The sequence below is a fragment of the Sminthopsis crassicaudata genome, chromosome 1 (assembly GCF_048593235.1).
Source record: "Sminthopsis crassicaudata isolate SCR6 chromosome 1, ASM4859323v1, whole genome shotgun sequence".
NCBI classification, from domain to species: domain Eukaryota; kingdom Metazoa; phylum Chordata; class Mammalia; order Dasyuromorphia; family Dasyuridae; genus Sminthopsis; species Sminthopsis crassicaudata.
The window spans coordinates 417,741,988-417,761,810 of NC_133617.1; the positions used below are offsets into that span (position 1 = coordinate 417,741,988).

The 19,823-nt window shown below is 35.3% G+C and overlaps 1 protein-coding gene across 1 annotated transcript in view; it reads right to left on the reverse strand.

The window, feature by feature from the left end:
• GOLM1 (golgi membrane protein 1) overlaps positions 1-19,823 on the reverse strand; it is a 92,364-nt gene that overhangs the window by 50,764 nt on the left and 21,777 nt on the right. The window contains exons 2-3 of the mRNA XM_074280207.1: positions 10,385-10,534; positions 6,772-6,951 (exon numbers count right to left, since the gene is read on the reverse strand). Of these exons, the coding sequence (XP_074136308.1) occupies positions 6,772-6,951; positions 10,385-10,513 (309 nt within the window). The 5' untranslated portion in view covers positions 10,514-10,534. The remainder of the gene's footprint in view (positions 1-6,771; positions 6,952-10,384; positions 10,535-19,823) is intronic.

The following is a 19,823-nucleotide window of genomic DNA, read 5'->3' on the forward strand; positions in this document are numbered from 1 at the left end:
TGTCTCCCCAGCCAGCCGCTAAGTGCCTGAAGCACCAGCATCCCATCCCATCCTGTTCCTTCTAGGATGACTCCTCAGAGTGCTGGCTAGCCACAGCATGATGGCCACGACAATTTATGCAGAGCGCTTTATGTACATTAGCTCATCTGATTCTCACAACAACCTTGTGAGGTATGTGCTTATTTTACAAATGAGACAATTATGCTGAGGGAGATGAGGTGATTTGTCCAGGAACACACAGCCCATTAATGTCTGAGAAAGATTCAAACGAATGCATGGCAGGATCCTCAGTCCCAGACATGGAGAAAGCCCTCTGTGCTCCACAAGAACTTTCCTGATCCCTCTAACATCCCTTAGTGTTTTCTCTTCCAACCCTCTGGAATTATTTTTTTCTGTGCACATGTTGTTTCTTGTATAGAATGCATGATTCTTGAAGGCATGGGCTTTTCATTTTTGTCTACCTCCAGCACAGTCCGGAAGACTCCACTTCCTGAATTCAAGTCTGGCCTCAAATACTCATATCTATACCCATATGGTTCTGGGCTAGTCACTTTTCCCTGTCTCAGTTTCCTTGTCTGCAAAATGAGCTGGATGTGGAAATGGCAAACCATCAGGATCTTTGCCAAGAAAACCCCAAATGGAGTCAGGAAGAGTCAGACACAAGTGAAACAAATGAACATTTAGAACGCACAGAGCCTATGTCAGGTACTAAATAAATGCTTGTAGAATGGACTTCAAAATGAGCAAAAGGACATATCAAGTATACTAAAATTTAAAAAAAAAAAAAATCTCTACAGGCAGGCAGCAGGAAAAACCACTGAGTAAGAAGGCAGGGCATCGAAAAAGAATGTATCCTGGTACTATTTTTATTTGCCACACCCCTGCCTCTCCATTCTGAGGTCAACCTGGAAGGTTCATTAATGTAGGAAAGGTCCACAGAGGAACCTGGGTTTTAATGGATTTTCTCTGATAAATGATTGAGCTAAGGTCATTCTGTTTCAGCTCACTTTTGTTTATGTATTTGTTCTATACTTCCTGAAAAATAAACAAACAAATATGTTTGAGCCTATCACACTACTAAAGAACATTAAAGTATTATCAATCTATGAAAAAGCACTTATAAAGTATAATGTAGTAGGTGCTAGTTGGTGCTTGGAGTTACAAATATAAAGAATGAAATTGTCTTTCCTAAAATGAGTTTACATTCCACTGGGGGAAGACAAGTATAAATAAATATAAATATAGCATAAATATAAAGTTATTTTTATATACACACACAAGTATATACATACATATACAATTAAATTGAAGTTTGGGAAGAAGGGCACTAGTACTGTGATATCCTAAGTTTTAAAATTTCAAATGAGGAAAAAGATAAGGGATTAGGAAAGACTTTAATCCAGAAAATGCTGCCCAAGGTGGGGCACCTTAAAGGTAGAATACATACACACACATACACCTATAAAGGTACTGCAATATATTGCTATATACAACAATAGCAATAGTCTAAAAATGACCAACTGTGAAAGACTTTAACTACTCTGATCAAGACAATGATCCAAGACCATTCCAAAAGACTCATGATGAAAAATGCTATCCATATCCAGAGAAAAAATTGAATTCTGAAAGCAGAGTTAAATACACTTTCCCCTTTCTACTTGCTTTATTTTTTTTTTTTTTTGCTTTTTTTCTTTTGCAACATGGCTAATATGGAAATATGTATTACATGACTTCACATATATAACGCATATCATTTGGTGTTGTTTTTTAGTAGTTTTCAGTAGTGTCTGACTCTTTTGTGATTCTCTGGGGTTTTCTTGGCAAAGATACTGGAGTGGTTTGCCATCTCTTTCTCCAGTTCGATTTACAGATGAGGAAATTGAGACAAGACAGAGTTAAGGGGCTTTCCCAGGGTCACATAGCTAGTAAATATCTGAGGCTGGATTTGAATTTATGTTTTCCTAACTTTAAAAAAAAAAAAAAAAGGTAGGAGACTATAAGGAATAGGTAAGAAGTTCCAGGTATAAGAGAAAAGACAGTACAGAGGCATCAAAAAATGAGATGGAATGTTGTCATTAAGAAACAAAGAGGCCAGTTAGAGGGATCACAGAGTACAGGAGAATAAATAACGTCCAACAAGGTTTGAAAAAGCAGTCTGAGGCAGGGTCATGCAAAGCTTAAAAGCTAAACAGAGGAGTTTCTGCTCTAGAAAAAAACAGGAAATAGAAAGCCCCTGGATTTGGATGAGCAGCAGAGTAACATGGTCAGATCAGGGCCTAATCAACTAATGAATGAACTGCCATGGGGAGAGACTTGAGGCAGGAAGACCAGCTAGGCTATTGCAGTACTCTGATGCCAACCTGATGCCAACCTGATGCCAACATGAACTATGATTGTAGTTAGTTCTATGAGTAGAAAGGGCAGAATTTGAGAGATGTTGTAGAAAGAGAAAGGTCAAGGTTCAGAAATTGACTAATCATGTAGAGTGAGGGAGAGTATAGTAGAACTGATGATAAAGCTATCTTAACTCTGAGATGTTAGAAAGATGTTAGGTTCTTTGAAAATAGAAAAGTTTGCAAGAGGGGAGAGTTTAGGAGAAAGATAATACATTCAATTTTAGAAAACTATCTCTGGGTCATCTAGCTTGAATTATCCAATGGGCAATTGATGACATGGAACTAAGAATATATCTCTGTCGGACTTCCAGAGATGGAGCCAAGTTGGCAGAGTAAAGCCAGAAAGCCGCTTGAGCTCTCCCAGTTTCCAAACCAAACCTCTGAATAGAGTCTGATGAATGAAACCCCTCTCCAGATCAAGACAGACTGGAAAAATCTCAAGAAAAGACAGTCTCACTCGAGTGAAAAGGGTGTTCAGCCCAGCTCAGACAGAGTCTGGGAAAGCCAGTAAGAAGGTCTTAATCATAGCAAGAATATACCTCTAAGTTTGCCATCTTGAAATAAAATGGCCCTAATTTAATTTTCAAATTGTTATATATTTTGTAATTTTTAATTAATTCCTATTTAATTTAGAACATGGACAGGAGAAAAAATATATAAACTGTCAATTGTTTTTTTCAATTTTTGTCATTAGATAATTATTTTTCTCTGAATTTCAATACCTACCCAATAAAAGTCAGTAATGTCCAACATAAAAAGAAACTCTATTTTCAATTATTTTCAATAATCATAGTTGAAAAAACTTTGACATAAGAATTCAGAAGGAGCTGATAGAAATTTATAAAATTATTATGCAATCCCCAATAGATAATTAAGGGATAACTTTCTAGAGGGGAAAAAACACATTTGTTACTAATTACTCCAAAATAATGTTTGAAGCAAGTAAATTATAACAGCCATGAGGTGCTACCTTCTTGAATCATAGTATGTTTTATTTAAGAGAATGATGGACCAAAAATCAAGGGAGATCTTAGATTTGAATCTAACATCTAAATAAATCAAATTGAGGGCACTTGTTAAAATATTGCTACCTTTTTTAGAGAGCAAGCTCTAAAACAAGAAGCACACAGTTACTTATCTCTGTGAAGATCTCCAAGGACCATTTCAAATCAAATTCTACAATCAAAGCTTTATAATAAAAACTTATTTTAAGTGATGAAAAAGACTATTAATAAAAATATTTTGCTAACTAATTGAAAAGAAGTTAAATGTCCAATATGACAAAGAGACTTAAATAATTTGCCATATAAATGTTCACACAACCAACTAGAAAGAGCTTTCACCCAAGGTAAACCAGATAGCAACTGCTTCATCAGCATCCCCACCCCCCTGAAACTCAGCAGCACCTTGTGAACCTTTAATGAAAGGGAAAATGCCACTGAAAAGAGAAACAGAATAATTTTGCCTATAATCCTTCATTAGGATTTAAATTCAATTTAAAACCTATTTTAAAACATACACAAGGTTTTTTTCCCTCAAAAGATCTATGTTTGATAAAAGATTGTTTTTTTCTATGAAAAGAAAAAATTATCATGATTTTCAGATGTTAAGATCATTTAACTGTTTCCCCCCCCCAAAAAAAAAATCAGAGATTGCATCCTTAATTAAGGAGGGAAAAAAAAAAACAAAAAAACACCCAATACCTTGGTTAAAATAAATCTACAAAAATGCCCATCAATTGGAGAATGGCTGAATAAGCTGTGATATATGAAGGTAATGGAATATTATTGTTCTTTAAAAAATTATGAACAAGTTAATTTTAGAAAGGCCTGGAAAGATTTACATGAATTGACACTGAGGGAAACAAGCAGAACCAGAAATACATTGTACACAATAACAACAAGAATATGTGATGATCAGCTGTGAAAGGTTTGATTCTTCTCAGTAATTCCATGATCCAAAGCAATCCCAATAGACTTTGGACAGAAAATGCCATCTGCAACCAGAAAAAGAACTAAGAGACTGAATGTAAATTAACGCATGCTGTGTCACTTCTTTTTTCTGTGGGTTTTTTTTTTCTCTCTCCCATGGTTTTTCCCTTTTGCTCTGATTTTTCTCTCCCAACGTGATTCATAAAGCAATGTGTACTAAAAATAAATTAAAAATTAAATTAAAATTTTTTAAATGCAAATAAATAAATAAATGGAAATAAATTTGCAAAATCCCTATAGAGCTAACAGGAGATGTCTCCTGTAAAGTAAAATTGTATCTATATGACAGAAGATGGTTCATTATTAACAGTGCTTTGTTGATCTGCTTGTGGCAAATACTCTGTGCCAAATAATTCTGGACAACTAATGCCTTCTGTTCTTCCTGCCCATGTGTCCGAGTCACTCACAAGAAAGCACTGTCCACTGTTTATATGGAGAAGGGAAGAGAGGCAAAACAATTCACTGGATGTAGGAAAGAATATTAGACTGGGAGTGATTTTTAAATCCTGGCTGTGTGTAACTTTGGGCAAGACACAATCTCTCTGGGGCTCTTTTTCCTCATCTATAAAATGATCAAGGCGTGAGGGTGCAGAGTAAAAAGGATGACCTCAAAAATCCCTGCCAGCTCTAAATCCATGAACTAGAAAGTGGTTTGTCCAACTACCTACAATCAAGTATGATGTAGAGATAAGGGTATCAACTATGGAGTCAGGATGCTCTAATTTAAATCCTACTTGAACACTCACCAGTTCTGTGATTAATGGCAAGTAACAACCTTTCAAATCTTAAATTTTCCTCATGTTTAAAATAATGGGGGGGGCAGAAGATGAAAATGCTTACATTCTCTCTCATTTCTGCCTCCCTGTCTTTGTTACACACACACACACACACACACACACACACACACAACCCTCCATTTCTAAAATGCCCACACCAAAGAAACAATAACCAATATTTCAGGAGCCTGGAAAAAGAAAGAGATGTGAATAATACAAGGAATATACTATCTTCCTGACCTTTCTCTTCCTCATCTTCTTCTGGCTGCTTCCCCCTTTCCTGATAAGATTGATTCTCTTTCCCTGCAAAGCCATAGTGACTTTGTTCTCTTCCTCCATTCTGAATGTTATTTCTAGTTATTATATTTGTCATAATTGTATCAATTCTATTCAACACACATAACAAGTGTCTACTGTATGTAAGGCACCTTGCTAGGCACTGGAGATACAATCAAAAATGAAACATTTCTCCCCAAGTTTACTGTCTCCTGGGAGTTAGAAGAAAGGGGAAAGTGGTGGATACAACTTGTCCACAGATAAGTAAATATAAAGTAATTACAAAAAAGAGAGCTTCGGAAAGGGAGGAGATGAGAAAAGATATCGTATGTAGCACAGAGGCTAAGACTGGCTTCCAGATAAAAATTCTACCAAGTAGAATTGAGGAAGAAGAGTACTCTAAGGGTGGGGACTAGAAGGCTTCTACAAGTGTCGGGGGATGGGACACAAGCCCCAATCTGAGAACCAAAGTCTGATTTGACTAGAACAAAGGAGGTCAAAGGAAATAATATGAAATTCTCTGAAAAGGTATATAGAAGCCAAGTCAATTAATGTTCTAAGTTAACAAAGTAATAGTTATTATAAATGCAAGCTTTGTTATATTATTTCCCTAAGCATTTGATTTTTTTTCACTTACACTCAGATCTTTCCATAAAAATACTGTGTACTCTTATACCTAAGAACCTGGAAGGAAGCTTATCAAACACCAGATCTAACTTTCTTATTGCCTTTACCTGTAATAGGAAAAAATAAAATACTATTTATAATTTTTAATCCAACTTTCATTTTACAAAAAATTGAGACTTTGGTAAAAATGTCTTGAAATATCTTGACCAAAATCACTAGATTTGCAGACCTAAAGGATTACAGGTGCAAAAGATCTAGAATATCACTCATGTCAAAATTGTTATAGATTTAAATAATTTAATGAATAAATCGATTCCTAATCCCTTTATTAGAGCCACAAAGGAAAAGAAAAAAAAATAAGATAAATTACCCTCAAGTTCAAAAGAAAGCATGTTTCCTTCTTGATCAAGTATTAAATGTGTTACTTTAAGTATTATCTCCCTCTCCTCTCTTTCCCAAAATTTTATCATGTGCACACTTCGAGACCTTCTCCAAGGGGGAAGGAGGAAAAGGATGGAAATAATGACATACTACTAATCCCAAAAAACTATACAGAGGCAAGAAGTTTAAGTATGTAAATACTCCCTTGTACTCCCACAACTTAAAGAATATTGAAATACTAAGGGAAGTAGGGTGGGAAGTATGTGAAAAGGAGCTCCACTAAAAGGGACTGAAAGCAGACGAAGGCACAACAACAGGTCTTACCTTTTCATCCTGGAACATCCTATTGGCATTTTCCATCTGAAAGTTGTGTCTAGATTGAATTTTGTCCAACTGTTCTCTCTGTTTTTCTAATTCTCCTTGAAACTCATTCTTTTTTAATTCTACAGCACCCCTCTCTGCTGCTGCCCTTCGGACTCTTCCTTCCAACTCCAAGATCTGACTCTAAATGGGGAATAAAACATAATGGACACTCAGTCACCACTGTAAACCAGGATGACTCAAATATAACGGCAAAAGAAGAGAAATAAAATTTGCAGAGCTACTTAACAGCAATAGTCAAATCACTATAAACAGGCCCACCCCTATTTACAATTAAGTTTCATATGTCTGTAATGTAGAGCTCAGAATGCATTATTCCCTAGGAAACAAATGGTTACAGCCAGTGTTTCTGATAAAGGCTTCATTTCTAAAACATTTAGAGAATTGATTCAAACTTATAAGAATACAAGTCATTCCCCAGTAAATGGTCAAAGGATATAAACAGAGAATTTTCAGATGAAGAAATTAAAGACATCTATTAGTCATATGGAAAAAAAATACTCTAAATAACTATTGATTAGAGAAATGCAAATTAAAACAACTCTGAAGTACCACCTCACACCTATCAGACTGGCTAAAATTGGAAAAGATGATAAATGTTGGATGCCATGTGGGAAAACTGGGATGCATTATTGGTGGAATTGTGAATGATGGAGCCATTCTGGAAAGCAATTTGGAATTATGCCCAAAGGGCTATGTGCACACCCTTTGATCCTGCAATGGGACTGTATCCCAAAGAGATCATTTGAAGGAGGAAAAAAAAAAAACCCACAAGCGCAAAAAAGTAGCCATTCTTTTTATAGTGGCAAGGAACTGAAAAGTGAGTGGAATAATTGTCAATTGGGGAATAGCTAAATAACTTATGGATGTGAATATAATGAAATATTATTGTTCTATAGGAAACAATCAGTAGAATGGTTTCAGAGAAGCTTGTAAAGGCTTACATGAGCTGATTCTGAATGAAATGAGCAGAACCAGGAGAACATTATAAACATTAACAGCAGCATTGTGCAATGATCCACTTTGATAGATTTAGATGTTTTCAGCAATAAAATGATCCAAGACAATTCTATGGAAATCTATGGAAATTCTATCTGCAACCAGAGAAAGAACTAGGGAGTCTGAATGCAGAGCAAAAACATACTATTTTCACTTTTTTTTGTTTATTTTTTTCTTTCTTATGATTTTTCCCTTTGTTCTGATTCTTTTTTTTCTAAAATGATTAATATGGAAATATGTTTAAAATGATTGAACATATATAATCTAAATCACACTGTCTTGGGAAAGGGGGAAGTAAAGGTGGAGATAAAGGAGAGAAAGAGGGAAAAAAATTTGGAACTCAAAATCTTACAAAAATTAATGTTGACATTGTAATCTATATCAAATTGCTTGAATTCTTTATGAAGGAACATGGGGCAAAAGGAGAAAGTTTGGAACATAAAATGTTAAAAAAAAAATTAAGTTAAAAATTGTTTTTACATGTAAAAATGAAAGTTGAAAACTATTTTTACATGTAATTGAAAAAATTAAAATACTATTGAGGAAAAAAAATTAGATTACCATGCCATCCCACTAAAGCCTTTATAACCCAAAATATTTAAAGGCCCATTTCAACTATTCCTATCTACTATGGTTTTTCTATAGGAAAATGCACTCTGAGCTCAGGAGCTCAAAAGTTCCATCTAGCCCCAGGGCCTCCTCCATCTGGGAAAAGAGCTTCTAGGAGTGTTAAGGTTGATATATAATCTTGGGAAATAGTATAATACAGCTCACATTTACAGTAACTAGTAACTTGTTAACTCAGGATATGGGCATAAAAAGAAAGTGATTCATTTGGTAAATGAGTGCAATATAAAACGCAATGTAACAATATAGTAGTGATCTAAATGTCATCTGAAATAAGAGATTTGGGATTAAAAAATATATAAGCCTACAAGAACAATAATAGCATGCATATGTATTTTATACACATATTTAGGTACATATGCATCCCATATATGTGTGTGTACATTATATAGGTATATTAATCTCTCTAAGGTGTGTGTCAACTTAATATTTGCAAGATTCTTTACATTTTTTAATCTTAATTTACTTCTTTTGAAAAGAAAGCTTTGAAGGTTAGGGAGCTATGTATGTGGTAGGTACAAACCCACATTGACTCAAACCAGTCATGTGACTTCAGACAAGTCAATCTCTCAACAACTAGCACCTTAACTCTCTAAGATTATAAACTGCATTAAAATTGATGATCTGCATTTATAGAAGGCATCTGCTTCACACCTAAGAAATCACAAATCCAGACCTCACCATCACCACCCTGCATTAAAAAAGGGGAGGGGGACATTTAACTTTTAAATGTATTTAAATTATGATATACTAATATAAATGGAGGAGTAAAAAAAATGATAATTATCTTCAATCTAAAACAAAACAAAACAAAGCAGAGGTATAGCACATACTCTATAATTTAGGCAGCTAAATGGTACAGTGGTAGGAGACTGATCCTGGAGTAAAGAAAACAAATCCAGCCTCAGACACTTACTAAATGTGTGAACTTTGGCAAGTCACTTAATCTGTTTGCTTTAGTTTCCTCAAATGTAAAAAGGGGATGATAATAATAATAATAGCATCTACTCTCAGGGATATTGGAAAGAGCAAATGAGAAAATATTTGTAAAGTGGTTAGCACAATGCCTGGAATATAATAAGAACTATATAAATATTAGCTATTATCATTAAAGAAAAGGGAATAAAAATAATTCTGGTGGGGACTTGGAGAGAAAGACTAGAAAATGGCTATGAGTCTTGGTATATTAAAATTAACTTACATGCAAACAATTATGAAGCAACTTTGGTTGTATTGATATTCAAGAGTTTCTAATAAACATTTAAATATACATGTGTGTATATATTTATATATTTACACATACTTATGTGATATATAAATATATATTATGTTTGTATGCAATGTACTAATATATATTTACACAAGTGTCATTCCAAAAAATTCCAAAATCACTCCCTAATTTATATTTAGATTTAAGATTGAAGACTGATTTAAATCTCGGAAAAGATGCAAAGTTGGACTGGCTTATATTCAAAACATCTTGGCAATTACTCTTGCCAATATCCACTTAACATGGCTCTCTTAAGAACTGCCAAGTGGTGGGGAAGGGTGGCAAGGGAAAAAAATTGGGGAAAAAATCTTGAGAAGATTTACAGTGAGCTGAGATGGTTGGACAAAACATATGGTTCTCCTGGAAAAGTGCTCAGAGTGGCTTGGCTTGAAAGCAAGCATGGCACAAACCATGTGTTAAGAGAGGAGAAGGGAGGGGTCTAGACAGACAGAGCCAAGCCTGAGCCCAATGGGGGGCAGGGAGGGATTGGCACCGAAGCAGGATTTTTAATAGGCCTCTACAGCTTTCTCTTAAACTGACAAAGAAAAAAACCAGATCTTAGTGAGTGAAGCTGGTAAAACATATCAAGGCAAGAAATTAGCTGGTTTCTCACAAATGTAAGCTTTTATGACCCCTAAAGAAAAAACCCAAGAATCCTACCTGGAGGGTCACACTACGGGAACTTGCAATCCAGTAATTGAAACCCAAGACGATAACACAGGCTAATAAAGCCGCTACCAAGAGAGGTGGTGACTTCATCCCCCGACGCCCATTTCCTAGTCCCATCATCTCAAAATCAGGTGCAGGAACCTAAGGATTCAAAAATAAATCTTTATCATTATCATCAGGGAATTAAATTATACCCTAGGTATCACTAATATTTTAAATGTCATCCAGCCCAATAGAAGACTTTGCTCTGAAATGTTTGTACAAGTCAGAAAAGCTTTGCCTCTGTAGGTCTGCTCCATTTCTTCTTTTTGAAGTTTGACATTTTCTCTAAGAGCCACAAAGGATTAAAAAGGTTTGGGAAAGTAGGGAGGAAGAAAGGGGATGTAAAGACAGCAACAAGGATGCTCTGGCTGATAACACATCCAGAATCGAGCTATTTCAGCATACCAGTTATAGCCCTGGAAGGAAGAAAATTCTCATTACTCTCCAGTGAAACATTTATGATTTGGTTCTTTATAAGCACAGAACAGAGCATACCCACTAACAAGCCACACACTAATTAACGACACTTGCTTAAAAATATTTTTCAAGGCAACAGAAAAAACCATAATGTTCAAAAGCAACATGGGAATTTCCCTGTGCAAATCACTGCTACTCTCTTGCTTAGACAAAGCTTTTCATCAGTCAATCTCAAATAACTTTGGAAGAAACTAGTCTCTCAGCAACGGTCCTGTCATTCAGAAGGCATAATTGTGGAAGGGAAAGGTATGTGACTTAGCTGAGGTCACAGGAAAAGTGTTTTGCATAAGAAGCAGAGAGAGAATCAAATCATTCTGGCTCTGATTATGCCCTTTAACCACCAGACTGTATTCAATCCCTGCCAAGCTAAATGGAATAGTTCATTACTCTCTCTCTGTAGAAGACCATACTCATATGCTGTGTGTGGTGTGCCTTAATTTGAGTTTATAACCTTTTGAAGGAAAATCAAATCATATTGCAAAGGTCACTTCAGATGGAGAGAAAAAGAAAAGTGAGGAGGGAATGGGGAAAAAAGAAAACAAGAGGGAGAAAAGCAAAAGGCAGGAAAGAGAGGAAAGAAAGAAAGGAAAAAGAGAAGCAATATTGATTTTAAAAGAATGTCAATATTTTTTAAAAATCTGAAAATTAAGTTGGTATGAGATTTCATTTCAAGAAATATTTATTAAGTTCTATCCTTCCTAGGGATAAAAAAAAAAAAAAAAAAAAAAAAAAAAAAAAAAAAAAAAAAAACATTCTTGTACTCAAGAAGCTCACACTCCATTGCAGGATACAGTATATGCATAGATAAATAAATACAAGGTAATTTTATAACAAACATGATCAGAAGACTTCAAAGAGGAGTGAATAAGTTAATATATTTGCAGGTTAGCCACAAATGGTAGGCTATTATAGACAGTAGTTGCTTATTCTGTAAAATTAGACTGGATCAAGGCTTAAACTTTTTCCACTTGTGACTCCTTTTCACTCAAGAAATTTTTACATGACCCTAGGTACATAAAATAGGTATACAAATCAAACACTTATGGATAATAAGTCAAAATTTTGAGCTCTCCACATTTAGTTACAAGACCCCATATGGGGTGGCAAACCATAATTAAGAAGCTGGGGACTAAATGATAGACCTTGGTCCTTCCAAAGTTGATAAGCTAGAGCAGGGTGATATTTTGAAGCATTTCTAAGCATGTTAAAAGGAATTGTGATATTCTTAGAAAAGTTTCAAAATAAAAAGTATTTCAAATTACTTTGATAAAAAAAAAAACAACAACAACAATAACAAATAACCACATACAATATGGGCTCCCTTGCAGAAGGAGAAAGAAGGCAAGGGTAGGAGAAGCATTACAAAATTGAACAAGCAATGATAGAATTTTACAACTTCTCAACTCCTTACAAGGACCAGCACGTTCTCTTTTTTTCCTATTGTTTATGGGACCAAGCTCAGGATGAAGTTTTAGGAACCTTGATGACTTGCCCATTGACACTACAATTAGGAAATATTGTGAGCTCTAAAAACAAGTCCTTCCAGATTTCAAATCTTCTTCTTTCTCCAGAGTGATATGCTATGTCACCTTTACATAAAAAGTTAACCAAAGATGTGCACATTTTTAAACTATAATTTGACATTGGTTGGATTCTAGTAAGCTGTAAGTTCTCTGGAGACTAGAACTGTCTCATTTTTAAAATTTGTATCCCAGTGTTTGACACACAACAAGCATTCAATAAATGCTTACTTATGCACTAGGTAAAAATGTTGCTCCACAAGAATATCCAAAGATCACTTATGGAAAAAAATTTTACTCCTGAGAATTTAAAATGGGAGTCAGGATGCTTAAACAATCAGGTTTACACAGCAAAAAATGAAATCTACTATAGTGCACCATATCTGAGTGACATTAAGTTATCAGGTAGCCTTCCTGATACACAGTGGCTAACCCCATTAATAAGTCTCACAAAGTAGCTGGAAGAATTCTGGCCTTCTGGGCATAAAGCAATAGTAGAGACATGGAGGGAGGGGGTGTACATAGTGTATAATCTGCACAAATTAGTCACTTGAGAGTAAAAAAGACACTGCTAACCAAAAGATATTCTTTCCACTCCCCTCTCTTTATTCCTTAAGTGCAGAGGGTCAGAGAGTTTTAGATAAAACCATGTAGGGAGAGAAATCACATCTTGGAATATATCCATCCTTGGGTTTTTTTTATTATTTCTACCTCTGAAAATACAGTTTATGGTGACAAAGTATCATCAAAAGTCATCCTCTTCATTGACAGAAGTAGCACTATAATAACAAGGTTGGAATGAATGAAAATAAATGCCACTTTAACAAAATCACCTTCCCTTCCCTCCAAAAACAATAAATTACTAGATCCAGAGTACTGTTCCAACTATCATTTGTGGAGACTAATTGAAGTGAACTGAAAATCATATGTAAGAAAGAATGATTCTTTTTTTAAAATTCAATTATCAAAGTAGAGCAAATGCTAAAGGAGGGTAATGCTAAGATATTTTAGTGTATTAAATGTACTAGGGAAAAAGCACTCATCAAGTACTTAGAACACATCAAGAACTTGGAGTTCTGGCACTCCTATCTTATATTCTACCAGTAAAGACAGGCAGTATATGTGTACATGTATATACATATACATACATATATACACACAATATGTGTGTGTGTGTGTGTGTGTGTGTGTGTGTGTGTGTACGCAAGCAATAAATACAGAACACATTTAAGGTAACCCTGAATAAGAAAGACATAGAAGCTAAAGGGAACAGGAAAAGACTCCTGTAAAAAGTGTTTTCAATTTTATTAATTTCTTCCCTGGTTTTTTATTTAGGTTTTTAATTGGAGGAAGGTTAAATTCGTTGCTTTTCTAATTTTTTCAGTCATGTGTCTAATTTATTGATCAATTCTTTCTCTTTGTAATTTTCCCCTTAAGACTGCTTAAGCTAATTCCCCAAAACTTGTATATTTCATTGTTGTTATTATAGTTGATGAAATATATTTTTATGATCTGTTCTTTGACCCTCCCATTCTTTAGGATTCTATTACATTGTTGACAATATTTAGTCATTTCTTCAATAGCCTTTTACCAAATAATTTTTATTATATGTGGACCATAAAAGATTTGCTTAACATTTCTCTTTTTCTCCATTTGTTTATGAGGGTTTGATGCCTTAACACATGGTCAATTTTAACTAAGGCCCTATGCAAAAGCCGAGTAATATTCCTATTCAATAATTTCTAGAGGTCTATCATAGGTAACTTTTAAAAAAAATCCATTCAGGTTCTTAATTTTTTGTTAAATGTATCTAAGTCTGAAATGGGTAAACTGAGGTAAAGTATGATTTTATTTCCTCTAAGTATTTAAGCTTGGTAGAATTTTGTGTTATCTGTGGTTTGTTCTTATTCAGTCATTTCAATTGTATCTGAATTTTCATAATCCCATCTGGGATTTTCTTGGCAGCGATTTTACATGAGAGGAAACTGAAGCAAAAAGGGTAAAATGAGTTGCCCACATACAGAGACATTAAGTGTCTGAGACTGGATATGAACTCAGGTCTTCCTTACCACAGAGCCAGAGCTCTAATCATTATGCCATTTGTTGCCCATTATCTATGGTTTCTTTCAGCAAAGTGTAGTTTTCCTAGTTACCTTTTTTAAGCAATACATCGTCATACTTTTTTCTGTCTTAGATGTGAATTCATCCTTTTCACATTCAGTCATGACAATTAATTGTATATTCCTACCTAGTCTATTTTCTTATACTTTTCAATTTCTCTTATTCCTCCCCACTCAATATAAGATGGTATAAAAGGAAGTAGCATGCTCAACAGCAGAGATCTAGATTTGTATCAATCCACTTCTGCATCCAGAAAGAGAACTATGGAGATTAAATGAAGATCACAACATAGAATTTTCACCTTTTTTGTTGTGTACTTGCTTTTATTTTTTCTCTCTTTTTTTTTCCATTTTGATCTGATTTTTCTTGTGTAGCATGACAGATGTGGAAATAGGTTTAGAACTGCACTTGTTTATCCTACACTGTATTACTTACTGTCTAGGGGAGGAGGATGAGGGGAAAGGGAAAAAAATTGGAACACAAGGTTTTGCATGTATTTTGAAAATAAAAAGTTATTTTTAAAAGTTTATTTTGCTTAAGTCTAATCCTTCTGTTAATTTATCTTCTCTCTTATTTCCCTGTCTTCTCCCCTTTACCTTTTGTTGCTCTACTGAGTGAAATATATTCCTGAACTCCACTGTAGTTCTTCCCTCTTTTGCTCCTTTATATGAGTGAGGTTCAAGTTTCATTGCTTGCCTCATTCCTTCCTTTTTGTATTGTCCTCTACTCAGAATCATAATAATGTCCTCACACTTCATTCCCTTTTTTTCCTCTCTAGTGAATTCCTCTTCCCCTCTTTTCTTTCTTCTTTTAAGATCACCAAAACAGAAAAAATAACAATCCCAGGCCCTCTGTTTTTGTCTATGACACTTCATGATAGGACACTAAGAAACATATCTATCATATCCCAATATACAATGCTCCCCTGCTCCAAAGTCTGCAAGTTCTTTGCCCTGGACTTGAGTAAGAGCAACATATCTGTAGGTTTGCCCCTGGTTGGAATTCCAGTAGACTGCTGCTTGACTGAGACACATTCAGAGGGAAAGCTTTGCACATTTAGAGTTAGAGTTAAAAGGACTTCAGGCTCCCCTCTGGTTGGTAATTCCTGTTATCTTCATATTGAAGTGATACCTGGAACTGAGATTTCATTGTCCTCCTGAAGTCAAAACCACACTGCTGCTACTTGCTTCTCATTCAGTACAGAGCCTGGGGCTAATGACAGTGCATCCCTCTAGAGCATCTCTAGGGTCAGGTCTCCTCACACTGGACCTTCCACCTAAGGTAATGAGTGGTGGAGCTGCCCCATTCTACAATCTACAAAGTCAAGACTGGCCTAAGTAAGGCACTTTCTTGCCCAGATGTGCAGACCCACACTACAATACTCCACCCAGACTACCCCAGTCTCCAATGTCCACAGACCTCTATGTCTTTATGCTGATCCTAAGCTGGAAAAATGACTATTTTTTAAAATTTCCAGATCAAGACTCAATCTAGTACATTTTCTAGATTTTTATGTAGGAAATATGGGGGAGAGCTCTAACATACTTTTTACAACTTTGCCACCTTGACTGGTCTACTCACTTAAACTGAATCTTGAAGAAAGACAAGGGCCTTAGAAGTTTTTTGTTTGTTTTTGTTGAGGCAATTGGTATTAAGTGACTTGCCCAGGGTCGCACAGCTAGGAAGTGTTAAGTTTTCTGAGGCCAGATTTGAACTCAGGTCCTCCTGATTTCAGGGCTGGTGCTCTCCACTGTGCCACCCAGCTCTCCCTGGCCTTAGCAGTTTTAAGTGAGGCAGAAAGCACTCCAGGTATAAGAAATATTTTATACAATAATATTGAGACTGAGATGGATATTGTAACATGTACAAAGAACAGCAACTTAAGTCAGCATGAGTTAACAGCAAATTAAGTCAGTATGAGGAAGTAATATAAATATAAAAAAATGAAATGGTAATAAGGGCTCAAGTTGTGAAAAACGTTCGTTAAATGTCAAAGAGAGGAATTTGGATTTGATGCTAGAGGTAATAGGAAGCAACCAAGATTCAATGAATAGGGGGATAATAAGGTCAGATATATTGGGTCCAGTCAGAAAAATGGTAAATAGCACACTAAATATAGAATGCTAGGTGTGGAGCCAGGAAGATCTGAGTTCAAAGTCTCAGACATTTACTAGTTATATGAAACTTACTTTGTTTACTTCAGGTTTTTGACCAAAAAATGGGGACAATAATAGCATCTACTTTACAGGATTGTCGTGAAGATCAAATGAATTATTTGTAAAGCATATAGCATGGTGCCTAGCACAAAATAGTCACTTGATAAATGCCAGTTATTATTATTGGACTCTAATGATAATAGTCATAATCTATCTTTTGCTTCTTTTTTCTTTTTTAAAAATATTATTATAAAATTTACAACCACATAATAATTCACTAACAATTCTATTTTTAAAAGTATATATTAAATGATGACCATACATAAGGTATTGTGAAATCAACACAATCTCATTTTCAAGTAACTTCAAGCTAACAGAAAACACAACTTCAAATGTTTAAAAAAGTGAATTAAGTGCAAAGGGGAAGGCCAAGCAATATGTTATGGAGGATTTCAGGAAGCAACTTAATTTCACAGAAGAACTCAGGGAGATAGAACCTAAGTTGCACCTTATAGGACAGACTGGCTTCAAGAACTAGAAGAGTAAAGGGAAAGGAGACAATAGAGAAATAAATAAAGTTACAAAGCTTTTGCAGATCTAACTGGTTCATTTTAACTGTCTTGTTTAGTACTTTTCATTCTCATTGCATACACACTGAGTCAGCCAGCCCCAAAATAGCAGCCCATCTAGTCTAAACATTTCACAGGAGGAAGGAATGCATTCCAATAAACTATAAAGGGCTCTATGAGTCTGGGGGTACCTCAGCTTCCTTCGGGCCTCTCAAAGCTTCTGGCTCTGACACACAATCAACCAACAAACATTTATTAAACACCTATTAAACAAGTGTTGTGCAAGGCACTGATAATACAAATACAAAAGTGAGACAGAAGATGTGTATATATATATATATATGTATATATATATATATATATATATGCACACAAACACACAGAGCTAAATTTATGCCATGCACTGTATGAAGTGCTTTACTTATCATTATCTTATTTGAGCTTCACAACAACCCTGAAAGGGAGGTACTATTGTCATCCCCATTTTACAAAGGAGGATCCTAGCTAAAGATTACAGAGTATATGTAAATAAATCCAAAATAGTAGAGGGCATTCACAACTCGAGAAATTTTAAAAAGGAAAAAAGCTTCTTGAAAGGTGACACATGAACTAAGACTGAATGGAGCCATAGGTTCTGAGGAGCAGAAGCATAATCAGGGAGAGCCCACCTTTCAGGAAGGTGGGAAAGACGAAGCCAGTTTAAGTAGAATACAGGAGTGCATGAGAGGTATAGTGTGATCACCTGGAAAGCCAGGAGAAAACCAGAAACAGAAGAGCTTATGCTCCATGGTGACAGGATCATGTCCATACTTTGGCAACCAGGTTGAGTGGGAATTGGAGATGGGAAAGACCAGTGTCCAATTAATAGGCTGATAAGATAGTTCTGGTGAGAGAGGTGACAAAGGTCTGATTTAGAGCCCCTGTGGTATAAATAAGAAAGGGCAGGAAATGAGATATGTAGAAGTGGCAGAAATTTCTCAAATTGTCTCCTTTTCTCTACCCTTTCTTGTTTTTCCTCGCTGTGCTCTGCATTCATTTTCTACCACCTTGGACCTTTGATCCTAGATTTGGTTCACTGTTCTTCCACCCAGTCCCTAGATCTCATGTCTTCATAAACCTTTGACTTTAACCTCAGAATAGCTTACCTATTACTGACCTGGATTTCAGGTTGAACCAAATCTCTTCCTTGTCCCAGAATTGTCCGTCCCTACATTCCCATGGCTTCGTGTCTACTATATTCTGTTTTCTTTATGCTAATTGTGTTTTTGATCTGATAAAAATGCTGAGATAAAAATCTGGGACAGCATCTTAGGTCCCGTTCTTAGGTTTCAGCAACCAACCAATTTACAAGTTAAATGAACTTATTACTATGGTCTAGTTCACATCTCTCCATCTTGTCTGTAAGGACTGTGCAATATGTTTAATCTATATGGAATTGCTTGCTGTCTTGGGGAGAAGGGAGGGAGAGAGAAAAATTTGGAATGCAAGGTTTTACAAAGGTGAATACTGAAAACTATCTTTGTATGTACTTGGAAAAATAAAATACTGTTTTTTTTTAAAAAATAGAAAGTGGTGGGGAGTGATTGTATAAGATGTATTGCCAAATGTTTCACTGAAATTCCAGTAAATCCAGGAAAAACTTTTTCAAAAATTTCTTTACATGTGATCTTCTTATTCAAGGGTTGAGACTGAATGAACCTTTTTATAACATGGTAAAATAAAAGCTTACTATTCAAAAACAGATATTTTAGCAATAGTATAAAAATTGTCAAAAAGAAGTTATAAGTACTTTATTTGAACAAACACAGTTTGTTCTTACATTAGTCACTGGTTATGTTAAGTCAATGAAAATAGAAGCATTTAACAAACATATATTCTTGAGTTCTAGTGGATATATTCAGGTCTACCACCTTTCAATTCTAAGTTTACAACACTGATAAGTGTTCTCAGCTTCAGTTTCACCACTTTTATGAAAGGAAATGAATCGGACTCAGGACATTATTTGGGAGTTGACCACATAGCCAAAAATATCTAGTGGCTGGACCATTTAAGTCTGTTGCTAAATAATCTAGATAACTAAATAAAATTCTCTATGTGTCTGTGTGTGTGTGTGTTTCTCTGTCTGTCTCTGTATCTCTGAGTCTCTCTCTCTTTCATGGGCCACACTCCAGGATGAAACAGGTCTCAAGTTCTCCAGGGATCACCTTAAAGATATAATTAACAGACATTCTTATGTAAAAGCAGTCTCATGACCCTATGAAAAAAGAAATTAGGTTACTATATAGCATGACCTATTCTCTTTGCTTTTCCTGTTTTACTGATTTTCTTTTCCTTTCTTGACATCTCTATCACTTCCCAGTGACTTACTTCCTCCATCCCCATAATGCCCTCCTTTGTAACTAATTAAGTACAGTCAAGCAAAACAAATCACCACTTTGGCCATATCTAGAAACTTATGCCTCATTCCATATCTACAATTCACCATCATTCTGCCTTGAAGCAGAAGGTTTGTTTGACCAACAAGTAAACTGTAGTCAACAAATGG